We start from the raw sequence: 18,004 nt of genomic DNA, 5'->3' as shown, positions 1-18,004 counted from the left end.
CCTCCCTCCCCTTCTTCCCTCCCTCCCTCCCTGTTCCCTCCTCCTCCTCCTCCTCCCACTCCCGCTCCCCGGGGCCCCCAGCCCGGCCGTGCGCTGACAGCAGCGGCGGGGGTCCCCGCTGCCCCCGTGTCTCGCGCAGGCTTCGGCTGGAGCCGCGGAGCCCCAGGCGCGGCCATGGACCGGTCCCTGGCGGCGTCTACGGAGGCGGAGGAGGAACTGGAGTGGCAAGTGGCAAGTCGGAGGAGGAAGGCCTGGGCCAAGTGCCGCGGCTCCTGGCAAGCGTCGGAGACAGAGGATCTGTCCACAGAAGCGACAACCCAGGACGAGGACGAGGACGACGAGGAGGACCTCCCCGGCGCGAAGCTGCCGGCGGCCACGGGGAGAGGTCGGTGCGCCCGGCCGGCCTGCGGCTGCGGGGAAAGCGACAAAGTGCGGGCTGGAGGGCAGGGAGAGCCGTGGTGAGCCGTGGGGCGACTGCTCTGTGTTCTGGAAGGGCCTCCCGTGATTGATAGCCGGGGGAGAAGGGACACTTCCGACCTTTAGACGCGCGCTTTTGACAAGGCGTCTCCAGCATCACCCGAGACACCCTAGCTATCACCTGATTTCCCTTCAGGTGGAGACTAAGACAAGTTGCTTAGGCTGCATTTTGCCCCCATTAGACTATCCAGGTTGACCCCGCAGAGTTCCTCTGGGGTCGGTAACGAGCTGTCCCCTGCTCTGCCCAGCAGGAAACGTGCCCAACGAGAAGATCGCGATATGGCTCAAGGACTGCCGGTGAGTCCTCGCTCGCGGAGCCCGCGCCCCGAAGGGAGACCCGTGCAGATGGGACTCCCGAGCTGGGCGCCTTGGGCCGCCGTCCTTGTGGGTCCCATGGCCGTTGTAAGCTATTAACCGGAAGGTGAGCCGGCGGATAGCTTCCTCCTTTAAGCGATTAGAAATGCAAGTACTGTGACCGCTGATTATTTGGTGACCGTGTTGCTTTATGGTTGTTAGGACTTCAGTTGCCAGTGCATGATATTAACATCAGAGATCAGAAATCTATAGCAGATAATAATGCCATGTTATTATGTGTGCCCTATTTTTATTTGAAGGAGTTCTCACATTTCACAGGATATTTTGCTCTTGTTCTGGCATCTGTACATCTGGTATCCAGTCGTTTTCCTTTCATATGTGTTGTAGACAAGTTTAATTTATGTAGCTACACTAACTGGGCTTTAATTTTAATTCTGTGCCTTAATTCTGTTTGGGGAACTGTTATAACTAGCAGACTTTGTTCGTGTGGTTTGCTTTAGGGCCATGGATTTGTCAGATGGCACTGAAATTCACAGAAGGGAAATAGAGCTTTGAAGGCATTTAGACTGTATAAATCTGTTTAATTACATGCTTTGGTAGCTGTTACAAAAATGTTTGATAAAATACAGAGGAGATGAATCATTTCAAGTAAATCTGACTATGGTAAAATGTGCTTATTTCATATTTTAATTGTTTTCTCCAATTTGCTTGCTAGTTGTAAAATCTCATATAAAGATTTTTGCTTTTTAACTTTTGTTGGTGTTTGCTTCTGAGTATATTTTGCCTTCTCGATTTAGGCTCTGAATATCTTGTTCAAGTACCAGAGGAGTCTTTTTTTTTTTTTTTTTTTAAAGGGATTCTCATATAAGCCAGTTTATTTTTCTCCCCTAAAGACAGATTATCTATTGGCCACTACCGTATTGATACCGTGTTTCGATGAATTTACAGGAGACTTACTGAATATCCTTCACTACGGAACTCTTTGACTGGCTGTCATAGATGCTTTTGAGATGTAATGAAGTACAGGGAGCTTCCCTGGTGGCACAGTGGTTAAAGCGCTGGGCTGCTAACCAAAAGATTGGGCGCTTCTCAGGAGAAAAATGTGGTAGCCTGTTTCTGTAAAGATTTACAACCTTAGAAACCCTATGGGGCAGTTTTACTCTGTCCTGTAGGGTCACCCTGAATAGGAGTCCACTTCTTGGCATGAGTTTGGTGTTTTTCTTTTTTTTTTTTTGGTTCTGTCTAGGGATGCACAGAGACTGCATGCACTGCTTGAAGTCCCTGAACCCCAGATTAACAATCAAGGGCTAATCAAGCCCTCTCATTTTTTAAATTAGGAGAATGTGGCCTAGTGGTTCCACTCAGAACATGGGTCAAGAAATCATAGTGTGTTCCAGTGGTTTATTTAATTGTTAAATATCAAAATGAATGGAAAATTTAAAAGGTTGACACTTTAAATAAGCATATTCAGGACCCTTTAGGAGAGGTTCTGTGAAACCAGTGTGTTTTAGGTTTCCTCTTAGAAATGTGTCTGAAGAAGATGTTTTGTTGCTTTTCCTCAGGTCTTTTAAAACCTTCAATCTTAGTCTTGATTTAAATACAGTACTAAGTACAGTATCAGCTTACTCTTGGTATCTTCAAATAGGTTTAGAATTCAAAATACGTTTGTAGCGTTTTATTGTCTGAAGTCAAGTATGCATTCACAAGAATTAAAAAAATTAAGAGCAAGAGAAGAATCACATTATGTATAGGAATTAAGATTGTGTAAGAGATCACACCAAATAGACAGTAAATAAGTTAATTATTAAAGTGTGTCTTTTAAGATAAGTACAACAGGTAATTGTTGGCCTTCACCAGGACTCAATTATTCTTGAAAATTTTTGTTGTTAATCTTGATTTATATAGACAGATTTTGGAGTCTGCTGCTACTTCCTCAAAGGTTCCTTCTCGTTCCCTACAGTTGCACCTATTCTACACAAAGGTGGCATTCATTTGTACTCACGAAAGCTAGAACAAGTAGTCTTTTAAAGTTGGATATATTATCACAGATTAGACTAGTAGTATGTATGCAGCTGCATTCTTTTTTTTTTTTTTTTTAAGGTAGCAATTTAGGTTTTCTCTAAGAGTTGCGCATCTGTGTATTTTGTACATTATAGGCCAAATGACCTGAAGGGAGTATTTTTTCCCCTTGATAAGTTCTCAGCTATTCTTTGTTTTCTGTATCCTGAATAAAGATACCATGTTTTCTTTCCTTAAAGGGAGTCTTTATTTTCATAAACATTTTTTTGGCTGAGTGGAAGCAAATTGCTTGAGCATCTAAGAGCTAATAGAATTTTTGATATAATTTGGAAGGGAGTAACTATATGAGTGAGAGACTTGTTTTTGGAGAAGAATGCCAGTTATATTCTGTTTATTTGCCATTTTCTGTTTCTGCACAGACCAGCACAGGCATCCATAAAAGGAGAAAGCAGTGTTTTGGCCTAACTAAGAAAGTAGCCATCAGGGAAGAAGATCAGCTTTTTGAAGGCATGCGTTAGAGTTATATAAAATATATGCGAAAACTTATCTCAAAGGTTTTATTAATATTTTTCTAGTAATTGCTTATGATTCTTTTCACATTTTGAAAACACTAATTTTCAGAGAATAACCGTTGCTTGTATATACTGCTAGCACAAATATTTAACATTTAATTGGCATTTCACTAATATTTCTTTGAAACTGGTATTTTTATGATTAAGCTCATGTCTAATACGAATTTGTAACAGGTATGTTTTTACTGAAGAAAAGTTTGTATCACAAAATAGAACTATTCAACATAAAACAATATGTTTCTTACTATATAACTTAGTTTTGAAAAAGAAACGGAAGTATTTTTGTATTAAAAAAGGAGAAATTCCTAAATGATCTGTGTTAGAACTATAAGAATGTGAAAGAATTTTAACAGTGGATAATTGTTCTTAATGTTGATTCTCAAGCTGAGTTTTTAGAGTTAAATGAAGACTATACTTTTTTTTTTTTAGTTTAAATGCAGAAAGTGAATCTCAAGCTTCTCCAAAAAAAATAAAAAAAAAATACTGCTCTAAAATGCCAGTAATAGATCAACAGATGAGGTTTGGGGAAACTCTTGAGCCTTATTTCTAACTAGACGCTGACTTTCTTATTTATTAAGATTAGGTTACCTACTACTGAAGATTGTTTTGTTTTCTTCTAATTCTGTTTCCTGTTTCTTGGGAAGGGATTGAGGGGAGCCTGTCGTCTTAATTTTTCTTAATGCCTGTTGTCATTCTCTTTTCCTCTGTCTCTCTTTCTTAAAGAAAATGCTAATCCATATCATTTATAATTGCCATTTTTGCTCTTAATTGCTGGCAGATCAGACATGTGATTAAATCATTCCTGGTGAACTGACTTAGCGATAGGTATTTGCTTAGTTCGTAGGATATTACTTACGTAATCCACTTGCATTCCTTGTGTGTTTTGGGAGGGGAGTTAAACAGTGATTAGAAGCCTGCTTAGCTATAACCCTTTAAGTAACGCTCTACAGTGACAAATCTCCAGATAGGTTTTCAAGATTAATGCATATATGTTTATGTGGTTTCAGTACACCTTTGGGAGCCTCACTGGATGAGCAAAGCAGTAGTACACTCAAGGGTAAGAGAAAGTTGCCTTTCTAAATCTGTTCTTTATGAGGGCCCTACTTTATTTTTCCTGTGGGTGAAAGTATATATACGAATTATAAAAGCGATGTTTATGTTTATTTAAAAAATGGTATTTGGAGCTAGATGCCGAAAGGGGAAACTTTGTTATGACCATAAAACAGTCATGAGTTTAAGCAAATTACCAAACCTGCCTATAATGTGAACCTTAAATACTTGTTGTTCAGTGAGAGAACATAAAAATTAGTTAAATATAAAAATTGGTAAATATAAGGAAAATACATATTGAATGCACGAGGTCAGCTTTAGTGCAGCATTTCTTAAGTTAACTCAGATTGCCACACCTAAAAATTTTACAACCTGCGTAAGACAGAATTCTAAAGTTCAAAGTACAACAAGAATGTGCAGGTAGTGGCAAAGCATATAAAAAACATTTACAGAATCAGGAAACTCTAGCTTGAGCTCTCCTGACTTAATAGGAAGGGGGTAAAAGGAATGATTGCTCCGGGATCTGGTTTTCTGTGAAACTCTTAGGTAAGATATGTTATCTAATTGAACATCTTCAAAGGAATAAGAACTGTAAAATAGGCTGTAGACCAGCTTCTGAGAACTTTACCTGGCTGTAAACCATAGCTTCTTGAAATTGTATAATCAGAATAATTTCTGAGTACATTAAGGTGCTGAGATATCTCACTGTATCTTATAAAATGTTTTACTTGGTCAATTTGTTTTAATTAAAACAAAGATTTTATATGGAGATGGGAAAGAATAGAACACCAAGATAAATTTTCTGAGTTTTCAAATGTTTCTTTCAGGTGTGCTTGTGAGAAATGGAGGAAGTTTTGAAGATGATTTGTCATTGGGAGCGGAAGGTTGGTTTGTTTGGAAGAACTGTATTTTCATGTAGTTCAGTTAAAAGTGTAAAAAAATGAGAAAATGGAGTGCTTTCAGGTTTAGGATCTTCAGAGATAAATTTAAATGTCCTCAAAATGACTCAGACACATTTTATAGTACCCTCCTTTTATATGTTGACTATCTAGCCTGTAGGATGCATGTAGGGATGACTCTGAAAACCAATGCAAAATGTCCATGTGTCTTCCTTGGACTTAAAATACTTAAAGGAACTGTTTGGGGCAAACAGTGGTGATATAACTGAGGGAAGAACTGTGCTGCAGAAGGAAGGAAGTATAAATATTTATCCACGAGAAAACCAAATTGAAGCTTGTTTTTAGTGTGAGTTAGTCGCATGTCATACTTACAGTTGCAGCTGGTCTTTCTTTTTGCATTGAAGTGTCTCCTGTCTTTTCCCCCCGATTTTAGAAGATTAAAGGACAAAGACAAAATAGCAGAGTTAGTAGAATTTCATTAGCTGTCATAATGCTGGTGTCTATCCCAGACTCCATTAGCATTTTAAAAGTGTATTATTCTGTGTTTAAATTTTCACAGATTATATAATCTCTCCCTGTGGATTTATAATAAAGCTTTCCAACAATGTAAATTGAGATTTTTTTTTTTTAATATTACTTGTTTTACTAGTATTTTAAAAGCTATTTTGAAGCTCTTTTAACATGTTTTATTTCATTAGGTTGCGTAGGTTATTGGCAGCTGGGTTATTGTGCATTTTTTAGGAAAAGAATTAAGGATTTTATTCAATCTTTTTAAATAGTGAGTTGCTAAATAGTGAATTTATCACTGAATTTGTCACTCAGTTTGCTAAATGGTGACTTTATCACTGAATTTAACATCCTTGCTCTTTTGCTGTTTTAAATCAACCTGTAAGATAGATGATTTATTTAGACCCTTTTATCGTTGAAAACTCATAGCGACCCTATAGGACAGAGTAGAACTGCTCCATAGAGTTTCCAAGGCTGTAATCCTAACAGAAGCAGACTGCCACATCTTTCTCCCCCTGAGCGCAGCTGGTGGGTTCTAATGCTGACCTTTTGATTAGCAGCTGAGCGTTTAACCACTGCACCACCGGGACTATGAGTCAGAATCGAATTGATGGCAATGGGCTGGGTTTGTTTTGGTTTAACGTGGAAAACTCTAGGATATCTGAATATGTTAGTTTTTATTATTTTTGTTAATAGACTTTTAAAGGACTAAACTCTGTAAAGACCTTAAACTTACTGTTTCCCAATCAGGACAGTTGAAAATGTTGTCAACCCCTTATTAAAATGCATGTAAATAGAGTTGTAAATAGAGTTGTTGATACTGGCTTTGGTAGTTTCATAGTATTGAATGATTTTATTAGAAACCAGAACCTAAAAGGGAGTCCCATGTTGTTTAATGAAAATTATTTCAAGGCTGTTTTCATTCATTAAGTATTTATTGAGTGCTGTGTGTTAAGCACCCTTCTAGGTGTTGGATATACAAAGAAACATAAGAAATTACCATGACTTTACAGATCAGAAACTGAAAAAAAAAAAAAAATCCACATATCAAGTGCGATGAAATGGATGTATTTAATTAATTTCATTATTTATATTTGTCTATAAAAATTAAATGGAAACCCTGGTGGCTTAGTGGTTAAGAGCTACAGCTGCTAACCAAAAGTTCGGCAGCTCCAGGCACTCTTTGGAAACCGTACGGGGCAGTTCTGCTCTGTCCTATAGGGTTGCTATGAATCAGAATCAACTCGATGGCACTGAGTTTGGTTTTGATTTTTGGGTATCAAGATTAAATGCAGCGAATATAACTTATTCTAAAATTAACATTAATAACTTTCATCGGTTTAGAAGTTACTAATCTACGATAAAATTAAAAGATAATTTTTAAAAGGAAATGTTATAATAAGGAGAACTTTTTTAAATTACATACGTGAAAACTTGGTTATAACTGGACTGACTTTTCAACCTTAAAATAATAAATTGATGTATATTATCGCTACTTTAATTCTAAATCACGTTTTGCTCTCAAACTGTTCTTTATTAGAAGCTTTCAAATTTAATAATTGGTACCACATATGCCACACATATTCTGCATATCTTATTACTTATTTCTAAACTGTTAAACCCAGAAATTTAACTGGGCGTCTGAAACCAAAATCGAAAACCAGTTGCTGTCAAGTGAGTTCTGACTCATAGTGACCCTAGAGGACAGAATAGAACTGTTCCAGCTGGCGAATTCGAACTGCCGACTTTTTGATTAGCAGCTGAGCTCTTGACCACTAGCTACCAGCGTCCCAGTTGGATGTCTGTAGGTCTTTTTATTTTAAGTACTCGAACGGAAGTAGTTTTAGAATGATGCAAAACAAAAACACTCTCCAGAGGTTATCTTCTCAAGCTGTGTGTTTCTCTTAATGATACAGATTTAATGAGCCAAGACAAGAATTGGGCATATTAAACATTCTGCCATACTATTGCGGCTTGCTTTCTTGATGATTGTATCATAGTAGTTACAGTCCTACTAACAGTTGTCCTATGCTTTTATTCTTTTTAACTATAGCCAACCACCTCCATGAAAGTGATACTCAGATTGAAAACTGGTAAGCAGCTATGTTTGTTTTCTTTCTTTTCAAAAATGAAGAGCATTTGTGAAAATAAAGTTTTATATAATCTGATTGTGTTTATAGCAGTAATATCTTGGCCAAAGAAAGAAGACTACAGTTTCATCAGAAAGGGAGAAGTATGAATTCCACTGGATCTGGGAAAAGTAGCGGGACAGTCTCAAGGTAACTTCTTAGAAAATTATGGTAGACTAACATGGTGTTATAGATTACCTCCTCTTACCATTTTGAAATCAAAAGGAATCCAGCGTGTTTCCCGTACCAATATAATTGAGAGGAGCATCTTTTTAAAAAAAAAAAAAAAATTGAGATTAAATAAAAAGCAACAAGTAGTCTCTAATGCTTCTGGAACCCAGTAATGAGTATTTTGAGCCCTAGCAATAGTCTGAAAGAGGAACTACATAGTGGAGTAATTTTTACTTGTAGATGGCCAAAGTTCTCCATTTGTTAGGATTTGAGTCATCTCTGACCTAAAAATCAGAATAAAGCTTTCTAAATTAAAGCTTGATATTTAAGCACTTATTTTCAACATATTACACCAAAGATCTTTAAAATATATGTTAAAATGAGGCAATAAATAAGCCTGTGGAGCCAGTTTTAACTGTTACCTAAACTATTATATTGGAATATGAGCATTTTCCCTGAAATAAATAGAAATTTTTTCATGTTACAGTTCTACGTCTAACTTACCAGTTTTCCTCAGTGACTCTTAGAAAGCTTGGCTTAGCACTGATATGAGAAGGAAAGGATAACAGTTGTTTAATTCCCAGTAGCACTGGGGCAAGAAGTTACCTTTGTGTATCTCTGACTCTCTTTACTCCCCCTACTTCCGGAGTGGAAGTGGTAAGAGGAAAAGTCAAAATAAGCTCCTCCCTCACTTTTCTGAGATCAGGTTGTTACCTGTATTGCCTCTTTTAGGATAGCTAAAGATAGCAGAAAAGCTCAAGTACTGTAGAATGTGCCTTACTACCAAAGTTCTACCTATTTCCTAGCGTATTTTCTCATTTAATCTTTTCTTTAATCTGTTTATTTCTTGTTCTCACTCCTCTGTCTGCTAATTATTTTAGCTGCTTTACTGGAAATCTCTTAAAATGACAAAAAAAATAAGGTGAAGATACATTTAGATTTCTCTTATTTAGTGTGTTCTTAGAGATTACCTCTCTTTCCCATCACAAACAGTTTGAGAGAATGGACTCTTTTTAAGGGTTATACATTCCATTTAGTACACATGTATAAAGATGAGAAAATAAATCATTGTTTACAGAGCTGAAGCTGTAGAAAAAGATTTTACCAGAGGAAAGCAAGAATGTGTATTCATTTATAATGCATGTGGACTATAAAGTTATTTTATATTTTTATGTTCCTTTCTGTTTGTTTATTTATTTTGTAGTGTTTCAGAATTGTTGGAACTTTATGAGGAAGATCCTGAAGAAATTCTTTATAATCTTGGATTTGGACGAGATGAGCCAGATATTGCTTCTAAAATTCCATCAAGATTTTTTAATTCATCATCATTTGCCAGAGGGATAGATATTAAAGTATTTTTGAGTGCTCAAATGCAACGGATGGAAGTAGAAAACCCAAATTATGCTTTAACAAGTAAGGTTTTAAAGTGTTAACAGATTATTTTTTAAATTATAGGTCCACAGCAAGGTAGTTTAAAGCCTTACTGATTTCCAGAAGTAGCACTGGAAAGTTAGCTAAAGAGATTTAAAATAATCACAGAAAAGGTTGTGAATAACTGTCTCACTTAAAAAAAAATCTTTTTTTTTCCAAGTCACAGTAAGTGTATTACTTAATCTGAATTTTTATTATTCTGTTTACAGAAGTTAAGTACCTTTTCTCATTGAAGTTTTACCATAACTTACTTTTTTGCAGAACTTAATACATATACTTATCTCCAGATTGTTTTTCCTCAAGAAGGAAAAAAGGGCCTTATAAACATTAAATGAAGTCAGCCTATTTCATGTGCTTTTCTGTAAATATAACTTAGCATGGCTAATTTGATCATTTCTACTCATGTCTTTGCCTATTTTTTTCCTTGTTGACCAGAGTTTCCAAAACTGAGATCCCTGGGGGACCCATGAATTAACTTTAAGAGATCTATGACTCCCCCAAATTAGGTATAAAATAGGGATTCATGTGCATTTTCTTGGGACAGCATTAGAAGAGTTTTAATGCAGTCTGAGAACTAAATAAAAAACAGAAACACAACCGTAGATCAATAACTTAGTCCTTTGTATTTTTTTTCAGTGTTGCCCCCATGCTTTGTGCTTATTTCTGATTTTTTAAAATATAAATTTTGAGCTTAGAGTAAAACTTCTATGTCTTCTCATTCAGTAAATGTAGAGAGGGTGTAAGTGTTAGATAAGGAAAAAAATCTTGTTTCATAATCTTTGTGATGTAAGTTCAGTTACTGGAATTCTAAACAATAGTAAAAATTATATATCTATCTATACACACACATATATATACATTTTCTTTTTCTTTTGTAGGCCGTTTTCGTCAAATTGAAGTACTTACTACAGTGGCCAATGCGTTTTCTTCCTTATATTCCCAAGTCTCTGGGACTCCCCTGCAGAGAATTGGAAGTATGCCCTCGATAACCTCAAACAAGGAGATAGACTCACCTCCACCTTTAACTCGAAGTAATACTGCAAATCGTTTAATGAAAACACTATCAAAACTAAATTTATGTGTTGATAAAACAGAGAAAGGAGAGGGTAGCAGTCCTTCCCCAGCCATTGAAAAAGGGAAGATTCTAAATTTTACAGCAGTTGAAGAAAGTGTTAATAAAAATGATCAGAAATCTCAAAAAATTATAAAGAAGAAAGACTCATCTTTCTTGTTGGCTACAGTTAAAGAAGAGGCATCAGGTAGTTCAGCAGCTGTTACGGAGAATGCTGACACTGACAAACTTTCTGATGAAGCAAGTAGTAACTTTAACCAAGAAACTGAAGATGAGCAAAGTAAAGCATCTCAAACTCATGAGAATAGACTGGGTGAGGAATCTGGTATTATAGAATCTGATTTAAGCAGCGATTTCAACATGTCCAGCCACAGTGAGCTAGAAAATAGCAGTGAGCTGAAAGATATCCATATGTCCACAGCTGAAAAAGAGCCAAGTGCACCACTGACGAACCCATCCATAAGAAACGTAATGGTGCAGCAGAAGGACTCCTTTGAAATGGAAGAGGTGGGTAAAAGATTACTGGAACTTTCAAGTAGTGAATTAGGGTTTGTTCCCTAAGAAACAAAACATGTTCATGAAGTGACAAAAAAATTTTATAAAATGAAAAATGACTACTAAATTTATACTGGAAAAATGCATCCTTCTAATTTTGACTTTCCAAGTGTTTTATTTTGTGTTTCATAACCAAGGATTAGGACTGTGTGATGACAGGGTAATGGGATAGTTCATCAGTTTCTCTACATCTTCTGTTACCTACTGGCTGATATTTGAACTTTAACCCCCTTTTTCTCAGTTTAAGATTTTGATGCCAGGAAAGCCCTGAAAGAGTATATTCAAACTCAAATCAACATTGTATAATAGTTAAAAACACAGGCTTTGAAATCCAGTAGGGGTTCAAGTTCTGTCTCTGCCACTGAGTTGCTCTGTGCTTTGGGGCAGGTTTTTCTTAACGTTATCTCGGTGGTAAAGATAAATGTGAAGAAGGCTTCGAGGATAGGTTTTGGTAAAGGGACTGCAAACCATACGAAGATATTATGTACCTGCAGGGGAGGATAGGGAACCTTGAAGGTTTGAAAAGCCACTAAATAGGATTTCTGCAAGCCCAGAAGACCAATTTTTGTTACTTTACATTTTTACCCAGTGATACTTCTGCTAGTTTACATAAATTTTGAATGGGACAAGAGAAAGATACTCATTCTGATGAGGCTCAGCCAAAACTGCTTGTCAGTAGCAGGAACTGATACTTAACAAATTGTAGCTGTACAGATTTAGGCAGGAAACTGAAGTTTATCATGCATCTACCTTGTAGCAGGCACTATACTAGGCCCATGAAGTTCTTTCTCCAGTCCCTGAGGCAGGCAGTCTTATTTTATACATGAGGAAAGTGACATACATGTGTACTGGTTAAGAGTGTGGCTATAAATTATATGATATATGGTTTTCCTTTATTAGCTCTATTATAGAAAGATTAGTTTTAGTGGTACTTCACAATAGTATTAAAAATCACATATCATAGTATTAGGGATTTGGAAAATGAGATAATTGATTCTGCCCATAAATGTCCTCTTAGGTGAGTATGTGTCTTTCCCATTAGTGAAGATTTTTCATTTATTGCAAATTTTTGTTTGCTGATGCAGTGATTTACCTTTTTTCATACTCTGAAGGTATCTTAATTTCATTATAACTAAAAAGGGAACATGAGTAGCTCTTTAGAATATTTTTACAGTTTTTTGTAAACTTTTTTCGCTTTTTTCCTTATGTATTTTTATATTTCTTTAATTCCTATTAGAATTTATCTCTCATTATATTGAATGCAAGAGAAGTCATCATTAAAACCTTTTTTGCTCCATTTCACTATTTGATTCCATTTTGGTCTAAACTTTTCCTAGCACTCATAATTAAAGGTCAGGTTCCTGCCTTTCATTATAGACCCTCTTCTATGACAATCAGATATGACAGTTTCCTTGTTTTACTACAATAGCAGATTATAAAAATCTAAACAAATTGTGTTATGTAGTTGCAAATCTGGTATTGTTAACTCAGATCGGAAGACACTCTTGTATGTGTATTTTCAAATAAGTCAAAGAAGTTCCTTTTTTAATTTGTAGAATTCCTAAGTTCTAAGCTGTTGTTTTTAAATTATTAAGATATAATACACGAAAGTTGTTTTAAATATTTATAAAATGCTAGATGTACTTGCGTGGCAAATTAGCATTTGGTCATGATAAACTATTTTTTTTGCTCCCTCTGCTGGCAAGAGTAGTTAATAAAGAAAGGAACGTGACAGTGAAGTGAACGTTTTTTGAAGTGCTAAATTATGTGCTTTGGTGGTTGAGGAATACTGGAATATTTTTTGTTTTTAGAAAAGAATGTATGGTCACCACAGCTACATTGTAAATACGGAGAATTTTGAGAGTAATGAATCCTATTCTTCACATATACATAAAATATGGATAAAAACCTCCTAGAATTGTTTCTGTCCCTTTGGGAACTTTAAAGAGTTTATAGAACAATGACTAAAGAAAGGAAATAATGTGTTATTTTAGTTTCCTCTTCCCTCAAGCATGATTTGAATCATATTGACAAGTGACGAGAACAGTCTTATTGAAGCAAACTTTTAGATCCCATTCAAAGTGGGTTGTTACTTTTTTTTTTTTTTTTTTTAAAAAAAAAAAAACCTGTTTCCGTTGAGGTTTCATTCCTATTGGGAACTTTTCTTCCTGTGAAAACAGCCAGTAAATACAAGTGCAAGCTCTCTGTCTCTCAGTCTCAGTAAATCAGTTCTTAACAGATTAATGACGGTCAGATCCTTTGGGACAGCTAGGTAGGAGAAAATGTTGCAGACGTGGCTTTGTGCATGAAACTGTCCCTGTGAGGCAAGAGGTAAGAATTTTTAGTAGGAAAAAGTTGCCAGGCTCATTTGACAATCACCAGAAGTTAAGGGTGGGGGGCGGGGGGGCAGGATATTTAAATGTAAAGAACTAAATAGTTGATGAGACTGATCCAGGCCTATGAAAATGAAAGTGACTATTTCTTGTATTTATTAAAAAAAACAAAAGTCAGAGACTGTTTCTCAGTTAGAAGTCAGTTTGCTGTATTGTTTTATAAAAGAATATTTTGTAGACTATTTAAAGTATTTCAGTGTGTCTAAAAGCTGTAGATCTCTACTCTTAAGTTTTCTAATTCTTAATAACTTGCCTGACTAATTCTTGTGTTTTTTCTAAATGGCTTATTTTGAATACATCGTGATAACTCTGGAGCCATAGTTTAGCAGTATGAATGATTCATAGTTAAACCAAAATGATCCTACTCAATAAGCAGTTCTTTTAGGTATGAAGGAAATTTTTCTCACACTTGAGTGTACGAGGAAGGATAACTTTTATCTGTGTTTATCTGCACACAGTTTGTTCTGTCCCTTCTCACTCTAAATTAATTTATTTTCTAATACAGCTATTATTGAATATATATATATAGTTTTTTTAAACTACTGAAGTTTTAGTAACTGTGCCTAGTCCTGTCTTCACATGATTGTTGATTTAACTAATGCACCTCATTACTTATTTTTAGCTGTTAAGTTTCAGCATTCTTTTCTGTTATATTTATTGGCCTGAGTTAAAATAATCCCTTATCAATCAGATATTTGACAAACAGTTAAATTTTCCCTTTGGCCTTCCAAATTTAACTGTATGTTTTTTGAAGGGAAGGATTGTGTCCGCAAGGTCAGCAATAGAATATGAACTCTAACTCATGACATCTATATGAATATCTATTACCTCAAAGCCCAGTTAACCACTAAGTTTTGTTATTTGATCTTCACCTAAAAGACCTAAGTTAATTAAGGAAAAAAAGTATTTTAACTGTTTAGTCTGACAGTAAAAATAAGCCATATGTATCTGTGTGTATGTGTAAAATGAGTTTTTTTAAGATAAAAATTGGCAAGAAATTATAGAATGATAAACTTAGTACAGAAAGGGATCTTGAATTCAGTTTATGGTTTTCTCACTTAACAAATGAAGTATTTCTGCTTTGTTTTCTAAAATCTGATATTAATTTACAGCGATAGTTCTTTACCATCTTTCTGAGGAATGTAAAATACTCCCTCACTGGGAGGGGAGTGCATAGGGAGTCCAGCAGGATGGCAGGAGACTGATCTCCTGGTGTAAATCCTTACTACTTTACTATGTACGGAGTACTGTTAACATACAGTTTCATTTGATCATTGTCGGGACCTGTGAGGTATTTTAATCTTTATTTTACAGTTGAGAAAACTGAGATGGTTATCCTAGATAATTATTTGAAGATATTTAGCTAGTAAACGGCATGAATAAGACTTGAATTCAAGTCCTTCTAAAAACCTGCTACTTTTGACTGCATCATATAACTTGCTAAAGGTCAGTTTGGTTGTTAGGGTCAGACTTTGGATAAGCCCTCAGGTTATCTTGTCCATACACACAGCCTCATACTACTTCTTTAGAAAAATAATGTTTTCCTTTGAACTTTTTTAAGATGCCATTAGACAGAATTGTAATTTCTAAAGCTCTAGTTCTGATTTTAAAAAGAAGCTTCTATACAATGTCTTTTAGAATTTTGATTAAGGGCCAACTGAAATAAAACATCCACGTATTAACTTTTTTATAGAACACAATGCAATAATACTGTGCCTAGAAGATTCATCTTAGTCAAGATAAATATGACAGATGCTAACAAAACCAAGTAGGTACCTGCGTACCTGCCGTGTTAGCAGGGCATTGACTCAGAGAGCTATGTTCTTTGTTCTATGAAAATATATTTAAAATGAAGTAACCCAGATGTGTGGGTTACTGTAAACCTGTTTTCATACAACTTTAATCCCAAAACACTGAGACCAAGTGATTTCATAATTTTTAGTGTTTTTTTTTTTTTTACATTTTTATTATGACAAATTTTAAATTTACTCAAATATTAGAGAAAATAGTATAATGAACTCCATTACCCATACTCAATCCAGCAGTTCTACCCTGTCCTGTAGGGTCGCTATGAGTCAGAATTGACTTTACTGCAGCGGGTTTGGTTTTTGGTTTTTGTTAACGTAATGAAAGGCAATCTGTAGCAATTGTCGAGTTCTACTGAGGATTTGAAACCATTGAATAGGAGAAAATCGGGCATATAAGCCTAAATTCTGTATTTGATTCATAATTCTCTGTGGTGTATCCCATCTTGAGTTTGACTGCTTGCTTTGCACAACTGTGATCAATAATAAAACACAGTAAGCAAAGAAATTCAATTATTATCATTAGCATGTCTGTTTCTTCAACAAGTACTACTATAATTTTGCCTAGTAAGAGAGAAGAATGATTCTGACTTTAGTAGTTTTATCAGTAAAATATAACACTTTCAGCTTTTTTTTTTTCTTCAATTAATTGTAGAGTTTGTGGTGAAAGATAGAGAGAGTAGATTTTTTCCCCCCATAGATTAGCATCTTGAAGGATAGTATATTGAGGACATATGTTCATTAAAGTCATGTTATATTTTCATGTCTAATTTTATAAGTCTAAAGAAATAGAAGATGTGATAATCCCACATTTAAAAGGGAGAGATTGTAATTTGGTTGTATCATAATGCTGTGCCTACACTGAGCTTCCTAGAATATAATTAAAGAGGCATTTGGGTTTCTGTTATACTTTTTTGGTCTGGTTGATATTTCCTTTACAGAAAACTCTCTGAACTGGGCTAGGCCTGAATAGAGACTAAAAATAGACCTTTTGTTAAATATAAAAAGAAAATGCATTTTGTTCCCTTGTACACAAAACAATGGTTTTCCTGTTGAACTTGTGTCTACTGCTTTGAAGAATATAATTTTTTAAATAACAAGAATAATAAAGTCTATTTTATGTATCTGATTTAGAGATGGAGCCCTGATGGCATTGTGGTTAAGAGCTATGGCTGCTAACCAAAAGGTTGGCCATTTAAATCCACCAGCTGCTCCTTAGAAACCCTGTGGGGCAGATCAACTCTGTCTTATAGGGTCACTATGAATCAGAATCAACTCGACAGCAATGGGTTTGTTTTTTGTTTTGTGATTTAGAGGTGATGGTTTAAATGTGCTTTTGGTTTTCAAAGATTCATAAACTTGGATTCATCAAACTGTGAAACATATCACAAACCAGAGTAATTTTTAAATTGGAAAATTATATTTTTAACTTTGGACTTTTTTTCATGTTGGCCCTTCTGCTAATATTCTTTTTTTTTTTTTTAATTTTATTTTATTGTTGTACTTTAAATGAAAGTTTACAATGCAAGTTAGTCTCTCATACAAAAATTTACACATATATTGTTATGTGACCGTAATTGCTCTCCCTGTGCTGTGACACCACACTCCTCCCTTCCACCCCTGATGTCCTGTGTCCATCAAGCCAGCTCCTGACCCTCTCTACCTTCCCATCTCACCTCTGGACAGGAGCTGCCCGTTTAGTCTCCTGTGTCTACTTGAGCTAAGAAGCACACTCTTCCCGAGTATCATTTTATGTCCCACAGTCCAGTCTAATCTTTGCTGAAGAGTTGGCCTCGGGAATGGTTTTAGTTCTGGGTTGACGTTCTGGGGGCCATGCTTTCTGGGGTTCCTCCAGTCTCAGTCAGACCATTAAGTCTGGTCTTCTTACTAGAATTGGAGTTCTGCACCCCACTTTTCTCCTGCTCCATCAGGGACTCTCTGTTGTATTCCCTGTCAGAGCGGTCATTTGGTGGTAGCCGGGCACCATCTAGTTCTTCTGGTCTCAGGCTGATGAAGTCTCTGGTTTATGTGGCCCTTTCTGTCTCTTGGGCTAATACTTTCCTTGTGACTTTGGTATACTTCATTCTCCTTTACTCCAGGTGGGTTGGGACCAATTGATGCATCTTAGATGGCTGCTCACTAGCTTTTAAGACCCCAGATGCCACTCACCAAAGTAGGATGAGAACGTTTTCTTAATAAACTTTGTTATTGCAGTTGACCTTGATGTCCCCCTGAAAGCATGGTCCCCAGACCCCCGCCCCTGCTACTTTGTCCCTTAAAGTGTTTGGTTGTATTCAGGAAACTTCTTAGCTTTGTTTTAGTCCACTTGTGCTAACTTCCCCTGTAATGTGTGCTGTCCTTCCCTTCACCTAAGATAATTCTTGTCTACTATCTAGTTAGTGAATAACCCTCTCCCTCCCCACTATTGTAACCATCAAAGAATGTATTCTTCTGTGTTTAAACCTTTTCTTGGGTTCTTATAATAGTGGTCTTATACAATATTTGTCCTTTTGTGACTGACTGAATTCACTCATTCTGCTAATATTCTTACAGAATATTTCTTATTCTTGAATAGATTCATATCTTACCACTGGAGTTCTGTCTAAAAC

At 36.0% G+C, this 18,004-nt stretch overlaps 1 protein-coding gene across 8 annotated transcripts in view; it reads left to right on the top strand.

The window, feature by feature from the left end:
* Window positions 1–8: 8 nt before the first annotated feature.
* The window catches only part of ITPRID2 (ITPR interacting domain containing 2), a 43,116-nt gene continuing 25,120 nt past the window's right edge, over window positions 9–18,004 (top strand). For 3 of the 8 annotated variants that reach the window (XM_004375450.2, XM_004375451.2, XM_004375452.2), the window contains exons 1-8: window positions 9–385; window positions 729–774; window positions 4,391–4,440; window positions 5,261–5,317; window positions 7,893–7,932; window positions 8,020–8,118; window positions 9,344–9,552; window positions 10,449–11,149. In XM_004375450.2, coding sequence (XP_004375507.1) covers window positions 175–385; window positions 729–774; window positions 4,391–4,440; window positions 5,261–5,317; window positions 7,893–7,932; window positions 8,020–8,118; window positions 9,344–9,552; window positions 10,449–11,149 — 1,413 coding nt within the window. In that variant the 5' untranslated portion in view covers window positions 9–174. Of the gene's footprint in view, window positions 386–725; window positions 899–4,390; window positions 4,441–5,260; window positions 5,318–7,892; window positions 7,933–8,019; window positions 8,119–9,343; window positions 9,553–10,448; window positions 11,150–18,004 lie in introns of those variants that run through there. The other 5 variants (XM_023730510.1, XM_023730508.1, XM_023730509.1 and 2 more) reach the window with 3 other exon arrangements.

Source organism: Trichechus manatus, unplaced genomic scaffold (genome assembly GCF_000243295.1).
Source record: "Trichechus manatus latirostris isolate Lorelei unplaced genomic scaffold, TriManLat1.0 scaffold00037, whole genome shotgun sequence".
In the NCBI taxonomy this organism is placed as follows: Eukaryota; Metazoa; Chordata; class Mammalia; order Sirenia; family Trichechidae; genus Trichechus; species Trichechus manatus.
The sequence above is the reverse complement of the archived record's forward strand: the minus strand, read 5'-3'. Positions and strand labels throughout refer to the sequence as shown.